At 34.0% G+C, this 18,400-nt stretch overlaps 1 protein-coding gene across 2 annotated transcripts in view; it reads left to right on the top strand.

Moving 5' to 3' along the window:
* The window catches only part of LOC149785900 (gamma-tubulin complex component 2-like), a 109,858-nt gene that overhangs the window by 17,333 nt on the left and 74,125 nt on the right, over positions 1-18,400 (top strand). For both annotated transcript variants that reach the window (XM_089976110.1, XM_089976109.1), the window contains exons 5-10: positions 3,576-3,633; positions 5,872-6,003; positions 7,535-7,631; positions 11,279-11,367; positions 12,886-12,963; positions 16,929-17,010. In XM_089976110.1, the coding sequence (XP_089832236.1) occupies positions 3,576-3,633; positions 5,872-6,003; positions 7,535-7,631; positions 11,279-11,367; positions 12,886-12,963; positions 16,929-17,010 (536 nt within the window). The remainder of the gene's footprint in view (positions 1-3,575; positions 3,634-5,871; positions 6,004-7,534; positions 7,632-11,278; positions 11,368-12,885; positions 12,964-16,928; positions 17,011-18,400) is intronic.

Genomic DNA, 18,400 nt, shown 5'->3' with positions numbered 1-18,400 from the left:
GATGGCAGTGATGAAACTAATGGTCCAACTATCTAACAGCCAGAAAAAAAGTACTCTTTCAATTCAGACTGGAAACAAAGTCGACCATGGCTGAAAAAGAATGAAAAAAAATTCCTTCACACTTGGAAATGCTAATTTCAGGACATCAATCCTTGACAGACATGTTGAATTACCAGCTCACAAACAAGCGATTCAGGATTTGAAACTAAGTGAAAATCTTAAAACTACATGCATGGCAGCTATCGGCAAGAAATCTGAATCAATTATTCAAGGGTTCTTAACAGACTCATGATGATTTAAGTTGAAGGACCTCCTCTGAGAGACTTCAACTTAAACAAGGCATTGGTAGAGTGGAGGATGAGAAAGGACAGGAGGCTATTTAGGAAATAGTGATCATATTTGCAGAATAATGCAGTCACAGTTACAGTCAGTCTGGATGCAGATGTATATGATCCAGTTCAGAGTTAACTGTTATAGAAAATGGATATATACTTTCCCTAATTCATTTTGAGCTTTGGACTTTTCCTTACAAATTATTTTTTGTCATCCATGAAAGGAAAATATGTGCTGTTCAGATCTTTCTTAGTATGGATTTGTAACCAATCAGAATTGAGCATGTGACACACAGGAAGTACATGACACTTTTTTAAGATTGGCCAGAGCAGTGACACTATTTGCAGTCTATTGTTTGATTCTTTAATGGTTACTGTGTAGATAGAATATTGTTATTAGAAAACATAAGACTTTGATTTCAGTTTTAAGTGTTATACTATAATATACCAAAGACATGAGATGCATTTAATGGACTTATTTTACTTGCTATTGCTATTTTTGAATACATTAAGTTGGGTTTTTTGCACCAAACTGGAAAAGCCCCCCCCCCCCTTATGGCTGCCATTGGCCCCCCCCCCCCCATTTTTCAGATTCATTGGGGGCAAGTACCCACATTTATCAAATCCTAGATGCAACCCTGATTATGTAATCATGATACATGGATATTTTTCAGTTTGCAACAGCAGTATTGTCAAAAAATTATAAGTTTTGGTGTTCAAGTTTTTAAAAATCATATGACATATTTTGCAGGAAGAATGTAGTGTTCTGCAGAACCCATGTGCAGTGAATGACAAATTCCAGTGTTGACATATATGCCATGCACAGAGGATTCTTAGAAAGCCATCACATAATCAGAATTTTTGTTCTTTTTTATATACAAATGTTGGGTTAGTCAAAATAGACTAGCCCAACAGTGATGTATTTGTTATCCAGGCTAGTTGAGCATTCTTATCATTCCATGATGTGTTTGTTATCCAGGCTAGTTGAGCATTCTTATCATTCCACGATTTATTTGTTATCCAGGCTAGTTGAGCATTCTTATCGTTCCATGATGTATTTGTTATCCAGACAAGTTGAGCATTCTTATCATTCCATGATGTGTTTGTTATCCAGGCTAGTTTGGCATAGATACTGTGTGGCCCTGTTATAACAAGATTGTCTGGGTCCATAGAAGATGACCGTATTATATAATGAACTGTGTTATAACCAAGCAGTTGAGTTAGCTGATAAATATGATGCATGTACCAAAAAACGCCAGGGGGAGGGGTAATAAAAGAAGGTGCAAAAATTTGTGCTTCATTGGCACAGTTACCATCGTGAATAAATGCATATTAAATGAGAAATACACATGTAGTGAAAACAGAGATTGCACATTGACTATTCAGTACATCCCAAGGTCAATAAATGGTGCCTGTATACATTTCATACTGCTAAAATTTTCTCATCTGCAAATCATAATACTTTATTGTTATTTTTGAAAACTGCTTGCTGTTATTGTCATGGCAGCTCTTGGCAAAGTCAATCATGTTCCTCAACTGAAGAATTCTAACACCAGACTTAATCATGTCCAGGGCTTCATTTTTCTCTTTAATGGTAAAAGTTTTACATTTCCTTGTCCTGTTATTCATTGTAATAGTCCACTAATGACCACTTTTATACCTATTTGTTTGAATGACTACAGCAGAAATATTTGTCAGTCAACAATAGTCAACAAAGGGTCATTTACAGGGACTGGGCAGCATTATTCACTGGTCAACTGATTGTTGGTGGCTTTTGTTTTTTTGATGTTCTATTAATCATTGCACCATAATTTGTGCTTCATGATATGTACTTAAATTATAAATTCAGTTGAATTTTTTTTATCAACCATTGCATTGTTTGGTGTTTGGTTGTGTCCACAGGTTAAAGAACAAAGATATGTTGGTCAAGCAATGATTGTATACAGAATGCATTGAAGAGTAGACACAAAGAAGACTTAATTGCTTTATTGTTGAATAATAAGATTAATACATCTTTCAACAATAATCGAAGTTCTCAAAAGGCCATGCCACTGGTTCAGTTACTGGTATCTCCAATATTTATTTTAGCACAAAACTTAAAGAAAATGATAAAATTTTAAAATTTCAGGAGCTTCACCAGGATTGTTTATATTCGAATTCATACACAATCTCTTCCCCAAAATGATAAAATGTTTTACATATTATTTTTATACTTTTAAGAAGAAAACATTTTTTCATGTACGAGAAAACGCAGATATATGAAATTTCCAGATCCACACTGCAATCGTCTTATTTGAATTTATACGTGATCTCTTCCCCAAAATGATAACAAACATATTACACATTATTTCACCTCTGTCTCTGTGGGTTTGAGTCTCGGGCTCAGGCTCGGCTAATGTGGGTATGTGAGAAAGCTTGCCGGTAGCTTTGCGTGGGTCAGTGGTTCTTTCCAGGGTTTTCCTGGATTCTTCCTCCACCATTAATACTGGCCGCCATGTATAGCCTATCTTGTGCTGAAAAATGGCATTGAACCCCATTAAAACAACAACAACAACACATTATTTCTTTTTTACTTTTAAAAAGGAAACAATTTTATGTGTAGAAGAAAAATACATGTATACAAAATTTCAGGAGCCATGCCACAATTGTCTTATATTCAAATTCATATGCAGTCTCTTCCCCAAACGAAAATAATCTTTGTACACATTATTTTTTATACTTAAAAGAAAATAGTTTTTTATGTGTACGAGAAAAATATGTGTATATAACATTTCAGGAGCCACGCCATGACCGTGTTTTATCTGAATTTGAGTTATACTGGAGCGTGTTATAGCAGGGTTGCACTGTGTTATCATTCCACGATGTTTTTGTTTTCCATGCTACTTGGGCATAGGTATTATCATTCCCAGGTGTTTTTTGTCCCGTATAGTTGTCATAGATATTATTGTTCCCTGATGTGTTTTTGTTATCCCAGGCAAGTTGGGAATAGGTATTAAGATTCCCAGGTGTGTTTTTTGTCCTGTGAAGTTGTCATCATTCTCTAATGTGTTTTTTGTTGTCCAGGTATGTTGGGCGTAGGTGTTATAATTACCTGATGTATTTGATATCAAGGCAAGATTGGCATATGAGTTATCATTCACTGATATTTTTGTAATTGCATAAGTAGAAACGAATCCTTTCTCCTTTTCATAGCAACACTTACAAAGAAATGTAATGAAAACTTAACAATGTTTTTTACTTCAGCCTCAGAGACCTTGATCCATTTGTCTTCCTTTTGTCCAAGTTGGTTGATGAGAAGGAGGTAAGAATTGTTACCACACATCTAATTGCATGATAAGAGTTACTACCACATATCTAATTGCATGATAAGAATTGTTACCACATATCTAATTGCATGATAAGAATTGTTACCACATATCTAATTGCATGATAAGAATTACTACCACATATCTAATTGCATGATAAGAATTGTTACCACATATCTAATTGCATGATAAGAATTACTACCACATATCTGATTGCATAAGAATTACTACCACATATCTAATTGCATGATAAGAATTGTTACCACATATCTAATTGCATGATAAGAATTGTTACCACATATCTAATTGCATGATAAGAATTGTTACCACATATCTAATTGCATGATAAGAATTACTACCACATATCTAATTGCATGATAAGAATTACTACCACATATCTAATTGCATGATAAGAATTACTACCACATATCTAATTGCATGATAAGAATTACTGCCACATATCTAATTGCATGATAAGAATTGTTACCACATATCTAATTGCATGATAAGAATTACTACCACATATCTAATTGCATGATTCGAATTACTACCACATATCTAATTGCATGATAAGAATTACTACCACATGTAAAATTAAATTAAAAAATGTTCCATATTATTCCATGTTGAAAATTGTTACCATATCTCTAATTACATTAAAAGAATTGTTACCATATCTCTAATTACATTAAAAAATTTTTTACCATATATCTAATTATGTTAGCTTCTGTTACATAACTTATTACATGATTGGAATTGTTGCATCTGTAATTGCATCATAAGAATTACTGCACATATTGAATTACATTATAAGAGTTGTTATCACATTTAATTAGATCATAAGATGAGTTATCACATATCTAAGAAAAATTAATAATTATTACAATGCAATAAGAATGCTACCATATAGCTAATTACATCAGTGCTGATTGTTACATCTCTAATTGCATCATAAGAATTGTTAAACATATTGAAGTACATCATTAGCATTTTTACCACATTTCTAATTACATGATAAGAATTGTTACAACATGTCTGATTACATCATTATAATTTTTACCACATTTCTAATTACATGATAAGAATTGTTACCACATGTCTGATAAGATCATAAGAATTTTTACCACATTTCTAAGTACATGATAAGAATTATTACATGTCCTATTACATCATTATAATTTTTACCACATTTCTAAGTACATGATAAGAATTGTTACATGTCCTATTACATCATTATAATTTTTACCACATTTCTAAGTACATGATAAGAATTGTTACATGTCCTATTACATCATAAGAAGTTTTACCACATTTCTAGGTACATCTTCAGACAATTTAGCATTTTCTAAAATGGGGCACAGTTATTAGAACTAATTTCAAAATTGAATTATTGCCATTTGCCGAATTTCTGTTGTAATATCATATGTCCATAGTTGTTCCTAGATTGACTTTTATCTGAATTTTAATCACTGTGATTTACAACCAGCTTTGTCTGCCTAGTTTTATACATAGGTTTAAATCCAGACAGTTCCTTTATTTTCAAAGCCATGCAAAAAATGTTGCTGGGTGTCATAGTGTTTACCTATGTCTGTGTCCATTTAATTGTATGCATATGTCACAGTGGTGGGATATTTGTGTTCCATGAATATATTTAGAGTTTTCTATTAGTTATTTTCTGTTGTTATTATTAAAAGTGGGAACTTCTGACAAATATTGTGATATGAGCTGTTTTATGCTTGCAGTATTTCCTGGGCAGTGCTAAGTCTGTAATGCATGCTCATTACCAAGGCAGTTTTGAAAAACTTCCTGCAAATCACAAATGTGTCACCTTCATAAGTACTTTAGTACTTTTCTTTGTTGCCTATAAATCTCATTGACTTTTTGTGCCTTTGTTTTGTGCCTCAGTTTTAATGTGACATACATCTGGATTCCTCCTCATAAAAGTTACAGTGAAACATTTCACTATTTATATACATCATGTTTGGATGGAAAGATATGTGAACTTTACAATTCCTCAAATGTTTTACAGTCCGTAATAAATGATAATAAATGCTTTAATTTCAGATCAGTGCTTTAATACTGAAACTGAGTCTGATGATTTCATATTGGAATTGAACACAAGACAGTACATGATTCCCAGACAGATAATACATCAGATATTATTTTCTTTATTTAACATAAGCAAACCATATTCGGAGAGTTTGGTATACATATAGTTCTGCAATCTGTTTCAGGTAAAAGAGTTCTTAGAGAAGCATGGTAGAGAGAAAGCTGAGGCCTTTGGAATGACTTTGTTGCCTCATAACAAAATCACATCAGAGTTACCAGCTCCTGGCACCAGAATGACCCAGCAGGAGCTGTCAGAGGTATGCATTTCAGTATTCAGAGATCTTGCTGCTAGTATATAGATACGGTTCATACCGGTCCTTACAGAGTGGAAATATGCTTATTTTATATTAGACCTTATTAAGGCTGGAGAAAGTGCTTACTTTTAAAAAATAGGAAATTTAGTTAAAAAGTCTTTACTTTTTATTTTTAAAATTTTTTCATTGGTAATATTAGCTTATCTTGAGTTACTAGCAGATATTTTGTTTATCAAAATGATATAGAACTCACTGGAAACAGGAAATGGAAGTCAGTATGTGAATAGGCACACCTTAAAAATATCCATCAACTCTTTCATTATGGAGGTACAGGATTGGCTGATTTGTGATGAGGGATTAGCGTAAAGTATTACCATTAACAAAATCACACTTGATAATTTGCGTGATCAGCAGTCATGAAATAACGTGAACTGTTGTTGGTACTTGAGAGAGCAGGAGGAGAAAAAAGAAAAGGAATAGTGTAGCAAGAAGAGAAAGGGAGAAGAGGAGCTGTATTCTTTAAGAAATAACATTATGAGGCTGAAGAAAGACAATAAAATTCTCAATTCTAGTTCTATTGAATTTGCTGACAAATATGAGACAACTGGAAAGATAGATTTTTTGTTAAAGCAAACAGTTTGCATAAGAGTGCAGAAAAAAAGCTAAATTCTCTCACTGAGCTTCAAAGGGAGAAGACTCCAACAGCTCAAACGCTGAAATTTCAAAGACCGTTTGTGTATCATTGCAAATACTTGTTTGAATAGTGTACTGCTTACTATAAACTGACTACATTAAGTTGTGTTTTTGGATTAATGTTATTGAATATATCATTACTGTGAATTTAACAAGCCATGTTGTATTACTTAATTACCTTTTCTTTTTAATTCTTGGTTGTGTTTACATCAATGGTTGGTCCATAGATTCAAGACATTTTTCCTTATAAAGTCCTCACAAAGTCCTTACCCAATATTTTCATAAAATTGTGTGAACCATGAATTAAGGCTCGTAATGTGTACTTTGACATGCCAGTGTAAGTCTTTTATTCAAAGTTTGAAAACTGATACACCATAGTTTATTTTAGTGTGTTTTTTTTATTGCTATTAAATATCTTTTACTTGCTTTCAGTTACAGTATTTTCATTTGTTTATTATTGATTGTCAGATGTTATTAAATTTGGTTGAATTAAATAGTATAAGTCATGTGCAAGAAGGAATGTAAGATTCTATTATATTTGCTTTATTGATTATCTTTTTTTTTCTGGTAAGGTCATTTATTTAACTTTATCGTCAGAAATTGTGTTTGGTATCCTCTACTATCTTCATGGTATTTTTTATTCTGGCATCATTATGGTTTTTATTTTAACTCTGGCATGTCGATGGTGCTTTTTGTTCTCTGGCATCATTAAGTTTTTTTTTTATTTCTCTGGTGTGTTGATGGTGTTTTTTTCCTCTGGTATCATGTTTTTTTTATATTTCTTTGGCGTGTTGATGGTGCTTTTTGTTCTGTAGCATCTTTATGTTGCTTTTTTTATCAGCTTCGGGACAGACTTCTTAAGGAAAGTGTACCCACAGCAACTACAAGGTCTGACATCATCCGCAAAGCATTAAAGGAGAAGGAGGTGAAAAGAAATGGTAATTTCTCTTTACTACTTATGTTATTATAGTAAATGGTAATTTCTCTTTACTACTTGGGTTATTTAGTTTTTCTTTAACCAAGACCTAGTTGTCATATGTTGTCATGATCCTTGCCAGTGTAGGCTTCAGCAACAAGTTTTTGCAAATTTTAGCTTTCCATCTCTTAAATGTCAGTTATGGATAAAATCTCCAAAATATAAATTGTTCGTTCACTTTGTAGAACATTATAAGTAAATCAAATATCCATTTTGCTGCTAAAATTTACTCCTGTTCAGTTCACAAAATTTACCACTGAAATTAAAGAAGAGTTAGATTTGCTCAAACTTACTTTGTTGCCTCCCTTGACTATGTGACATCATTCTAGAACCAGCTAAGTAAGGATGTTATAGTTCGTGTGATTACACAGATGATGTTATGAAGAGATTTCAGAATTGTGCAAATCACCCAAAATTTATGCGAATTTATGCACTTGGAGATCAGTGACGTGTGAGAACTCCTGCAGATTAATTTTAAGTTGCACATATGTAAGTATACTTTGTGAAGCATACAATTTTTATTTAACCATTCTTTTAAAGTGCTTGTCACGATATAAGTCACACTATTAGATTTATTTTAGCACTTATTGTGACATCTGTCTTTTTTCAGGTAGGCAACTGTTTACACATCTGGGTTCTTCAACTTGATATGAATAGTTGTAAACAAAATTTGACTGGCACATTGGGCCATGGAACAAGGATTCTGTTGTGGTTGGAACCTTGTTTCGAGAAAACTTTACAAATGCATGTTTAAATTACGGGCTACTTAGAGTATCCAAAATGTCTGATTCCCAGTGTGGTTAATCTTTATACAATGGTTTTGTTCTGCAAATACTGCTGATGATAGTGATTATGACAATGATTTTTAAGGTTATAAAATTATTGGAGCTGGGAATATTTTAATGGGTATTCCAGTGAGCGATTTTGAACCTGAAAATGGTGCCGATTACAAGTATGATGTACATGCTGGATGAACATAAATAGATGGCCTGCCAGTCAACCCTGCTTTCAGTGGTATATTAAAATCTAATTAAAATATAGACAATTAAACAGTTGAGCACAGTTATCATTTCTTTATCAAACAATTTAGCTCTGTGCTCAGAACTTTATAGCCCTAAATGGGTGAAGATAAACATGATAAAAATGAAATAAAGATGTAAAGGTCTTTATTTGATCAAAATACCTGTCTGAACATGCAGACGATGGCATTGATGGAATTAAAACCCTAATACAGCATTACAGAACAAATTCAAAATCTGGCATTGTAGTCAGTAAAGCACCGATTCAGGAATGTGAAACTTTGGCAGTGCTTATGATACTGAAAAATCTTATTTTGGAGCAGAAGTATCCAAAGGATAATACCTGTGAGATGTGGAAAATTGTACATAACAACCATAAAGAACAGTTTCCCAACTTGTTTTTCGTACAGCAGACTGTGAATGAGGGGTTTCATATACAGATAAGGAACAGATTAAGCTCAGAAACAATCAACACATTAATGCTTATACAACTAGATGCAACATTTTCTAAATAGGTTGATTTCAATAGAGCTTTATCAGGGCTGTTCCATTTAAACGTACATGGTACCCAGGGAAGGCAGTTTAAAAAAAATATATGCCAGGGTATTTTGATTTCACAGAGTTCATATTAAAATGATAAGAAATTTCTAAATTGCATATATGGGTGAGTACCCCACTTTAAAAGTGCCTTCCCTGGGTCCCATATATGTTTTAATGGAACAGCCCTCAGAGTCTAGCAGGAAGAAAGAGATGAAAATTGAAGTTTTATGTAAATTTTGAACTATAGCTGTTTCCTCATCCCTCATTTTCTTCTACTCGACCCCTTATTTTTGTGATAAACAGACAGTTACTCCCTTTAGATAAAATCCTGACAGCATCTCTGTTGCTCAGTGACCTTGACCTTTTGGTCCAGAATTGGATCTGTAAAGTTCAGATGAATGGTGGTGTTATTAATGTGTATATAGTGATGCTGAAGGAATTCTTACCATACATACTAAACATAAACTTTTAGGCCAATTAACGTGTGCAAGAAGATAAATATAAACAGGGATATTATATGCTTTAGGAAATAAAGAAAGACAGGGACAGTGGGTAAATCTGCATTTATTACTATACATCAAGTAGAGTCGTTACAACCATACACAAGCTAGTGAAATTTTGCATTCAGATGTAATAACTTCTAGTGTTATTCATCATTTATGTATATTTCACATTCTAAGCACTATGAATAGCATTGGCATTAAAACAAAGAAACAGGTGTTGCCTTTCCCACTGCATATGATGAATGGGGGATGGCTGAGTGAATGTTGGCTATATTGATTTTTCTTTGTGATTTTAAAGTCATGGTCTGGCTCACCCACAAAAACCATGAAATTTGGAACCCAACAATTCACAGTATATTGTTCAAGGGTAGAAATCTCCATGGTTTCCAAGTTAAGACTTCAGGGCTTGTATTTAGTAGATAGGGACAGAGGCAGCATGATCCAGGGCAGTGATGGTTTAGAAGGAAAGTTAAGTTCCAACTTCTGAAATATTCCAAAGATAAGAGTATACATCCTACACCCATTACAACCTACATCATCACAAGTGATGCATTCCGGGAATTTTAAGATGCCATGACGGATTTTCACTTTCATTGAAGGTACCTTTTGATTTTAAATCAAACCTTTTCAGGTAAATGATAATGTGTACCAAAGGCTAATTGACTAATCAGTTATCATTTGGGGTATTGTATGATGTGACATTTCTTCAAACACCTCAGCCTATCATCGATTAAGGTGTTTGAAGTTATCAGCAGTGCTTGGGACAAATATTTAACAACAGTGATAGCCTGAAAACATGCTGCCTTTGGTGCACTAGGTATTTTTATATGAAAACTCTTCAAAATATGCATACATTAAATAAACTTACCTCGAATCAACAGTTCAGTCAAATATGGCAACTCAGATTTCCTGCAAAGTATCACTTCTCCTGACATAAGTTGTTGGATTTATCATAGCAAATGTACAATGAATTTGATTGATATGTGAGTGACCTTTGATCTCTCACCAACCCTCCCATATGTGGAATGGGATTGATTTTGTTGTGGAAGAAAATGATTATTCTCACTAAATAAATATTAATAGAAGTGAATTTCATCAAATTCCTACAGATAGTTTTAAAATTATGAAATTGCTCAAAAACATTGATTTGACACTGTCAGTGTGACCACCAACATCATTTCTATGCCTCACAGGTTTCACTGCAAAAAGCAAAACAGTAAAACATGTCTGCAGATTATCGATATATTTCTGTAAAACACACAAACATAACTAAAAGATTGTATCACTAAACAACTTAAGTTTGCACATGAAAATTTTGCAAAAATTGTTAAGTAAAAACTTGGGATAAAACCACAACAATTTTGCACAAAGCATACCAAACTTTTTGCATGAATTCGGTTTGTAAAAGGGACATCCACTTCACTAAACATATGAATTTACATAGCAATATTTAGTACCTCATGTTGTAGCTTGAAAACTGTTTAAAATATGTTATGTCAAAGTGTTCAGATTTCTTCATGCTACCTGTATGTTTCATTCATTCTCAGTGAACCTTCCCCACCAGCCAGACTGGTTATTCCAAAGGCCAACTCTTACATTAGACTTCATGGTCGGGGTGGATGGGCCTCAGGATCAGGTCAGTTTTTCAATGACTAAATCACACACAATTTTTGTAGCCAGAAAATCTGCAATTTCTAAATGTTAATTAGCAACTTTTTCACATTATTAACAATGATTATAAGCAATTCATGTTTAAATAGCAACTTATTTACAAATTATTAAAAAGGACCATGAGTACTTCATGTTAAATAACAACTTAGTTGTACATTTTTAACAAGGCCCATGAGTAATTCATATTAAAAAGAAGCTTATTTACACATTTTTAACAAGGCCTATGAGTAATTCGTGTTAAATAGCAACTTATGCATTAGTAGCATGGCCCATGAGTAGTTAATGTTATATGACAACTTATTTACACATTATTAACAAGGTCCATTAGTAATTCTTGTTAAATAGCAACTTATTTACACATTATTAAATACCGCTCCAGTGGCCTAGTGGTTAGAGTGTCCGCCTCGGATGCATGAGGTCGTGGGTTCAATCCCCGGCTAAGTCATACCAAAGATTTACAAAAATGGTACTAACTGCTGCCTCGCTTGGCACTCAGCATTAAGAGGTTAGTGTTAGGACTGGTCGGCCTGGTGTCAGGATAATGTGACTGGGTGGGACATCATGCTACATGTCTGCGGCATGATGCCCCAGTGCTAGGCATCACTAGAAACTGTCACACTGCAGACATCGTAGCGATATGACTGAAAAATTGTTAAAGCTGTGTTAAAAATCCAAATCACACACACACACACACATTATTAACAAGGCCCATAATTGATATTATTTATTTAAACATTATAAACAGTGTCCAAGAATAATAATTCAAGTTGTTTCATAAGTAATTCATGTTAAATAACAACTTTTTACACATTATTAGCAAGGCCCGTAATTGATGTTATTTATTTATAGAGTAATACATGTTAAATAGCTTTTTATTTACACATTATTAGCAAGGCCTATGATTAATTAATGTTAAATTGTTATTTATTTAAACAATATTAGAAAAACCTATGATTAATTCATTTTAAATGTACACATTCTTGGTAAGGTCCATGAATTAATCATAAGAAATGTTTTCTGTGATTATGCTGAATTTCATGAAGTTTTCTTGATACTTAAATTTTCATGATTTATATTATTGTTGAAGTCGCATGTAATTTGAACTTTGTGAACCTGATCAAGGAGCTGACAGGGTCAGAAATTTTTATATTTCTCCACTTCAGCAGAATCTCTGGTTCATTGCTTTATTTTCATTTTCTTGAAAGAATATTGACATGTAATGTCTTTACAATATGTCGTGTTTATTCAACCACCTGAGAAAGACCGAATGTAATTAAAAGCAAATAATGTATGTTAAATGACATAACATAATTGGAGGGAGAAAAAAACAACAGAACAGGAGTATATTTGAGTCAGTCTTGTAAATTTGGCATTAAACATGTGAGAAAATTGATTTTTAACTGTTTCAGAATACAGCCATATTTGTATAGGTTTCACATTATCAAAGACCTTTAATTTTTTATCATTGTTCATTTCTCAACAGAATATTTTACCCCTGGGGTCACTGCCATCTGCCATGCAGGAGCAAGCGGTCATTGATGACATTCTTTGTTGTATGCAGGTCTGTAGGATTGTTTAATTCATCAAAAGAAAGTTTTGATGTGTGTGGGTTTGTGTGTGTGTGTGTGTGTGTGTGTGTGCATTTTTCAAGAAAAAAAAGATTTTAAGAATAAGCATAAAATTCTTAAAATTTCCTGATAGTGGAAGTGTTTGTCATTTATGTTTTACAGGAACAGCCCTTAATATTATGTACCATTATGGTATTGTCCTGTTTGCATGTGGGCAGTGTCCATTGTTTCTGCACACTAACATGTTCTGGAAGACTCGGTGAAATCCATTTTGAAAGTATTATGTAATGTATATGCATGTGTATCTTGGTTATATTGTCAAACTGTACAGTGTTAGTTCCACGATTATCTTGACATGTTTCCAGATCATTATTGGTACATAGATGTTATATTTGTACTTTAACATTAGTATTAAGAAAGAGCTTTCTCCACAAGAATCTAAACACACATTTATTATAAATATTAAATGTAATATTTTTCTTACGTGTTTTACCTGTGTTTCAGCAGATATTAAGACATAATAATTACTTTCTGCCATTTGCAGCAAAGATTTTGTATGAAAGTTTTTTTAAAAGCTGTACAATATTAGCACTCTGAGTGCCAGAATCACTAAAGGCACTCAAAAGTATAAAATGGTGACTCGTTTCAAATTAAACATTATATTTTTTTTATTTAAAGAAGTACAAGCTTGTGCTTTTGTCAGGCAATTTTTTTGCATAAATCATTGTTGTCTACTAGTTTAACGTTGTGGAGGTTGTAACAAGTCATTGATGCAGACCTGTTTACCCCTGTGGATTCTATGTATTTTGTATGGATGAAACCTGAAATATTCTGACTGTGGATTGTTTAGGCAAGACTGTGGAGAACAGCTATTATGGCAAATAAACATGTTTTAGTGTTTCTTCCCAGTTCTAAATTTTCTTTTTGTGAAAAAAGTTATTTGATCATTAGCAAAGAAGTGCTTATTCATTTGTTCCTGCGTAAACATCTGCAGGCATGAAAGGGAAGCAATCAGTAGTTGTTTTTCAAAATGGTAGACTAGCGTGGTGTGAAAAAAAAATTGGAAGCAGTTGAATAGTTGAGTGCTGGCCAGACTTTTATAAAGATTTATTCAGATATTTGGCTGTTTATGTTCACTGTGGTGTGTGCAGATCAGATTTTCATGTTGCACATGGTGGTTGAAGCGATGTAAGAAGACATGTTGAGTGTAAATCCACAAGGAATGGGCCGAAATAAAAGTCACCAATAAGTCGTTCTGTAATGTACAGTGTTGGACAGTGAGGAAATGCACACTATCCAAGTTGAAGTGATGATGTGTGACCTTTTGGCTAAGTTAAATTTGAAAACAGCTGATTCATTAAGTTAGAATTTAAGAAAATGTTTCTGGACAGCAAAATCGCAGCAGGAAAGTTAAACTATTTAAGAGGTTGTAACAAGTCATTGATGCCTACTAGTTTAACATTGTTGAGGTTGTAACAAGTCATTGATGCCTACTAGTTAACATTGTTGATGTTGTAACAAGTCATTGATGTCTACTAGGTTAACATTGTTGAGATGGTAACAAGTCATTAATGCCTACTATTGTTGAGGTTGTAACAAATCATTGATGTCTACTAGCTTGACATTGTTTAGATTGTCAAAAGGCATTGATATTTACTAGTTTAACATGTTTACATTCTGCTGTATAACATTAGAGCTGTTTGAGATGAAACTTAGTAGACTTTGACATCTTCTGAGAAGGTATGTTGATTACCACATGGGGGAATCTTATCTTTAATGTCAGTGGCATGACTAACATTTTAAAGTTTTCTTCCAGTCAGTAACTTAAGTACTGAGGGATGAAACTTGGTATACTTAAATATAATCATCGTAAGATGGTGTTATATGTGCTGCATTAATTGTCCTCTCATTCAAAGTCAAGGTCACAGATAAGTGTGGTTCCTTTATACATTATCATTAGAAAGGTCTCATGTATGTCATTGGAGGTTGTCATGATCATGCATAAGCATTTTAAGTTTTCTGTCCTTTTTTTTTTCTTTAATTTAATGCTGTTTTTGGATTAAGAGATGAAATTTGTTATCTTATTCATCATCATAAGCAGGTATGTCACATAAAACAGCGATGATCCTGTCTTCAGGGTTAAGGTCATTGGTCACCATTTTAAGCTTTCCATTACAATTTGCCTTCCCGTCTGTAACATGAGAGCCATTTGATATTAAGACATGCAACTTGCTGTACGTGTTATGTACCACATGAGGAGTCCTGTCTTGAGGGATAAGGTCACATGCTGATATTTTAGGCTTCAATGGCATTTTAACTTGATAACTTGCATGCTGTTTGAGAAAAACAAATGAAATCTGGTACACATATTGTTGCTTGTCAAACTGTTGCATTTGACATTAGGGTCCAGTCTTAAAGGTCAAGGTCACTTGATATAATTCATGGTTGGTGTTATTTCTGCTTTTATCTCAGAGGTCGTTTGAGGTTTAGGGATCAACCATCAGACACTTGTTCATGTGTTTCACGATATCTCATATATCACAGCATATATTTTAACTTTAAGGTTGAGCTCACTGATTAATTTATTCTCCCTTTCTACTTATTTTATTTATATGACCTTGAGATAGAGACATGAAATTTGGTTACCTTTCATGTCCACCTAGTAACTATACAGCCCTTCCATGTCCACCTAGTAACTATAGAGCCCTTCCATGTCCACCTAGTAACTATACAGCCCTTCCATGTCCACCTAGTAACTATACAGCCCTTCCATGTCCACCTAGTAACTATACAGCCCTTCCATGTCCACCTAGTAACTATACAGCCCTTCCATGTCCACCTAGTAACTATACAGCCCTTCCATGTCCACCTAGTAGCTAAACAGCCCTTCCGTGTCCACCTAGTAGCTATATAGCCCTTCCATATCCACCTAGTAGCTAAACAGCCCTTCCGTGTCCACCTAGTAGCTATATAGCCCTTCCATATCCACCTAGTAGCTAAACAGCCCTTCCGTGTCCACCTAGTAACTATACAGCCCTTCCATGTCCACCTAGTAAATATACAGCCCTTCCATGTCCACCTAGTAACTATACAGCCCTTCCATGTCCACCTAGTAGCTAAACAGCCCTTCCGTGTCCACCTAGTAGCTATATAGCCCTTCCATATCCACCTAGTAGCTAAACAGCCCTTCCGTGTCCACCTAGTAGCCATATAGCCCTTCCATATCCACCTAGTAGCTAAACAGCCCTTCCATGTCCAGCTAGTAACTAGACAGTCCTTCTATATCTAACTAGTAACTCTACAGCCTTTCCATGTCCACCTAGTAACTATACTGCCCTTCCATGACCTTCAAGTAACTGTACCATCCTTCTGTGTCCACCTAGTAACTATACAGCATTTCCATGTCCACCTTAAAACTGTACAGCCCTTTCATGTCCACCTAGTAACAAAACAGTCCTTCATTGTCCACCTGGTAACTATACAGCCCTTATATGTCCACATAGTAAGTAGCTATACAGCCCATCAATATCCACCTAGTAACTTCACAGCCCTTCTATGTCCACCTAGTAACTATACAGCCCTTTCATGTCCACATAGCAACTATACAGCCCATCCATGTCCACCTTGTAACTTGACAGCCCTTCCATGTCCACATAGCAATTATACAGCCCACCCATGTCCACCTAGTAACTTGACAGCCCTTCTATGTCCACCTAGTAACTATACAGCCCTTTCATGTCCACGTAGCAGCTATACAACCCATCCATGTCCACCTAGTAACTATATAGCCATTTCATGTAAACATAGTAACTATACAGCCCTTTTATGTCCACATAGTAACTATACAGCTTTTGTCAAAAGTGGCAGATTTCATAACAGTATGCTTTTGGTGATATCACCAGATAGGCAGGGGACAAAAATTTACTGAATTTGCATATTTTATTCCATTATATTTCAGGGCTATGAGGGAAAGTACATTTTAGCCAGGGCCTTGACAGAGAGATTTGCTCCAAAAGAGTTTATGATAGACCAAAGTCTGGGTATGTACAAATCCAAAGACATGATATTTCAAACTCATTGTGTCATGTTTTATTTTAAAATCGAATATTGATATCATTTTTTGTATTTTGGTTGTATGTACAATTAGTGCTTTCTTACATTCGTTAAGACATAAGATCCATCCACATTATATTTATCATTGTTAAGCAAGTCATCAAGTATGAACAGTATATGAATGTACTGTATGTTCCATGATGTATACAGTATATGAATGTACTGTATGTTCTTTGATGTATACAGCATAGGAGTGTACTGTGTGTTCCTTGATGTATACAGTATATGAGTATACTGTATGTTCCTTGATGTAGAGAATAGGAGTATACTGTATGTTCCTTGATGTAGAGAATAGGAGTATACTGTATGTTCCTTGATCTATAGAATAGGAGTATACTGTGTGTTCCTTGATGTATAGAAATGGAGTATACTGTATGTTCCTTGATGTATAGAATAGGATTATACTATATGTTCCTTGATGTAGAAAATAGGAGTATACTGTATATTCCTTGATGTAGAGAATAGGAGTATATTGTATGTTCCTTAATGTAGAGAATAGGAGTATACTGTGTGTTCCTTGATTTAGAGAATAGGAGTATACTGTATGTTCCTTGATGTATACAGCATATGAGTATACTGAATGTTCCTTGATTTAGAGAATAGGAGTATACTGTATGTTCCTTGATGTATAGAATAGGAGTATACTGTGTGATCCTTGATTTAGAGAATAGGAGTATACTGTATGTTCCTTGATGTATAGAATAGGAGTATACTGTGTGTTCCTTGATGTATAGAATAGGAGTATACTGTATGTTCCTTGATGTATAGAATAGGAGTATACTGTGTGTTCCTTGATTTAGAGAATAGGAGTATACTGTATGTTCCTTGATGTGTAGAATAGGAGTATACTGTGTGTTACTTGATGTATAGAATAGGAGTATGCTGTTTGTTTCTTGATGTATAGAATAGGAGTATACTGTATGTTCCTTGATGTATAGAAATGGAGTATACTGTGTGTTTCTTGATGTATAGAATAGGAGTATATTGTATGTTCCTTGATGTATAGAATAGGAGTATTACTGTGTGTTACTTGATGTATAGAATAGGAGTATACTGTGTGTTCCTTGATGTATAGAATAGGAGTATAATGTGTGTTACTTGATGTATACAGCATATGAGTGTACTTTGTGTTCCTTGATGTATAGAATAGGAGTATACTGTGTGTTACTTGATGTATAGAATAGGAGTATGCTGTATGTTTCTTGTTTCTTGATATATAGAATAGGAGTATACTGTATGTTCCTTGATGTATAGAAATGGAGTATACTGTGTGTTCCTTGATGTATAGAATAGGAGTATATTGTATGTTCCTTGATG

Source organism: Sinohyriopsis cumingii, chromosome 12 (genome assembly GCF_028554795.1).
Source record: "Sinohyriopsis cumingii isolate HCF-2022 chromosome 12, ASM2855479v2, whole genome shotgun sequence".
Lineage (NCBI taxonomy): Eukaryota > Metazoa > Mollusca > Bivalvia > Unionida > Unionidae > Sinohyriopsis > Sinohyriopsis cumingii.
This window is presented reverse-complemented; position numbering and strand designations above follow the sequence as displayed.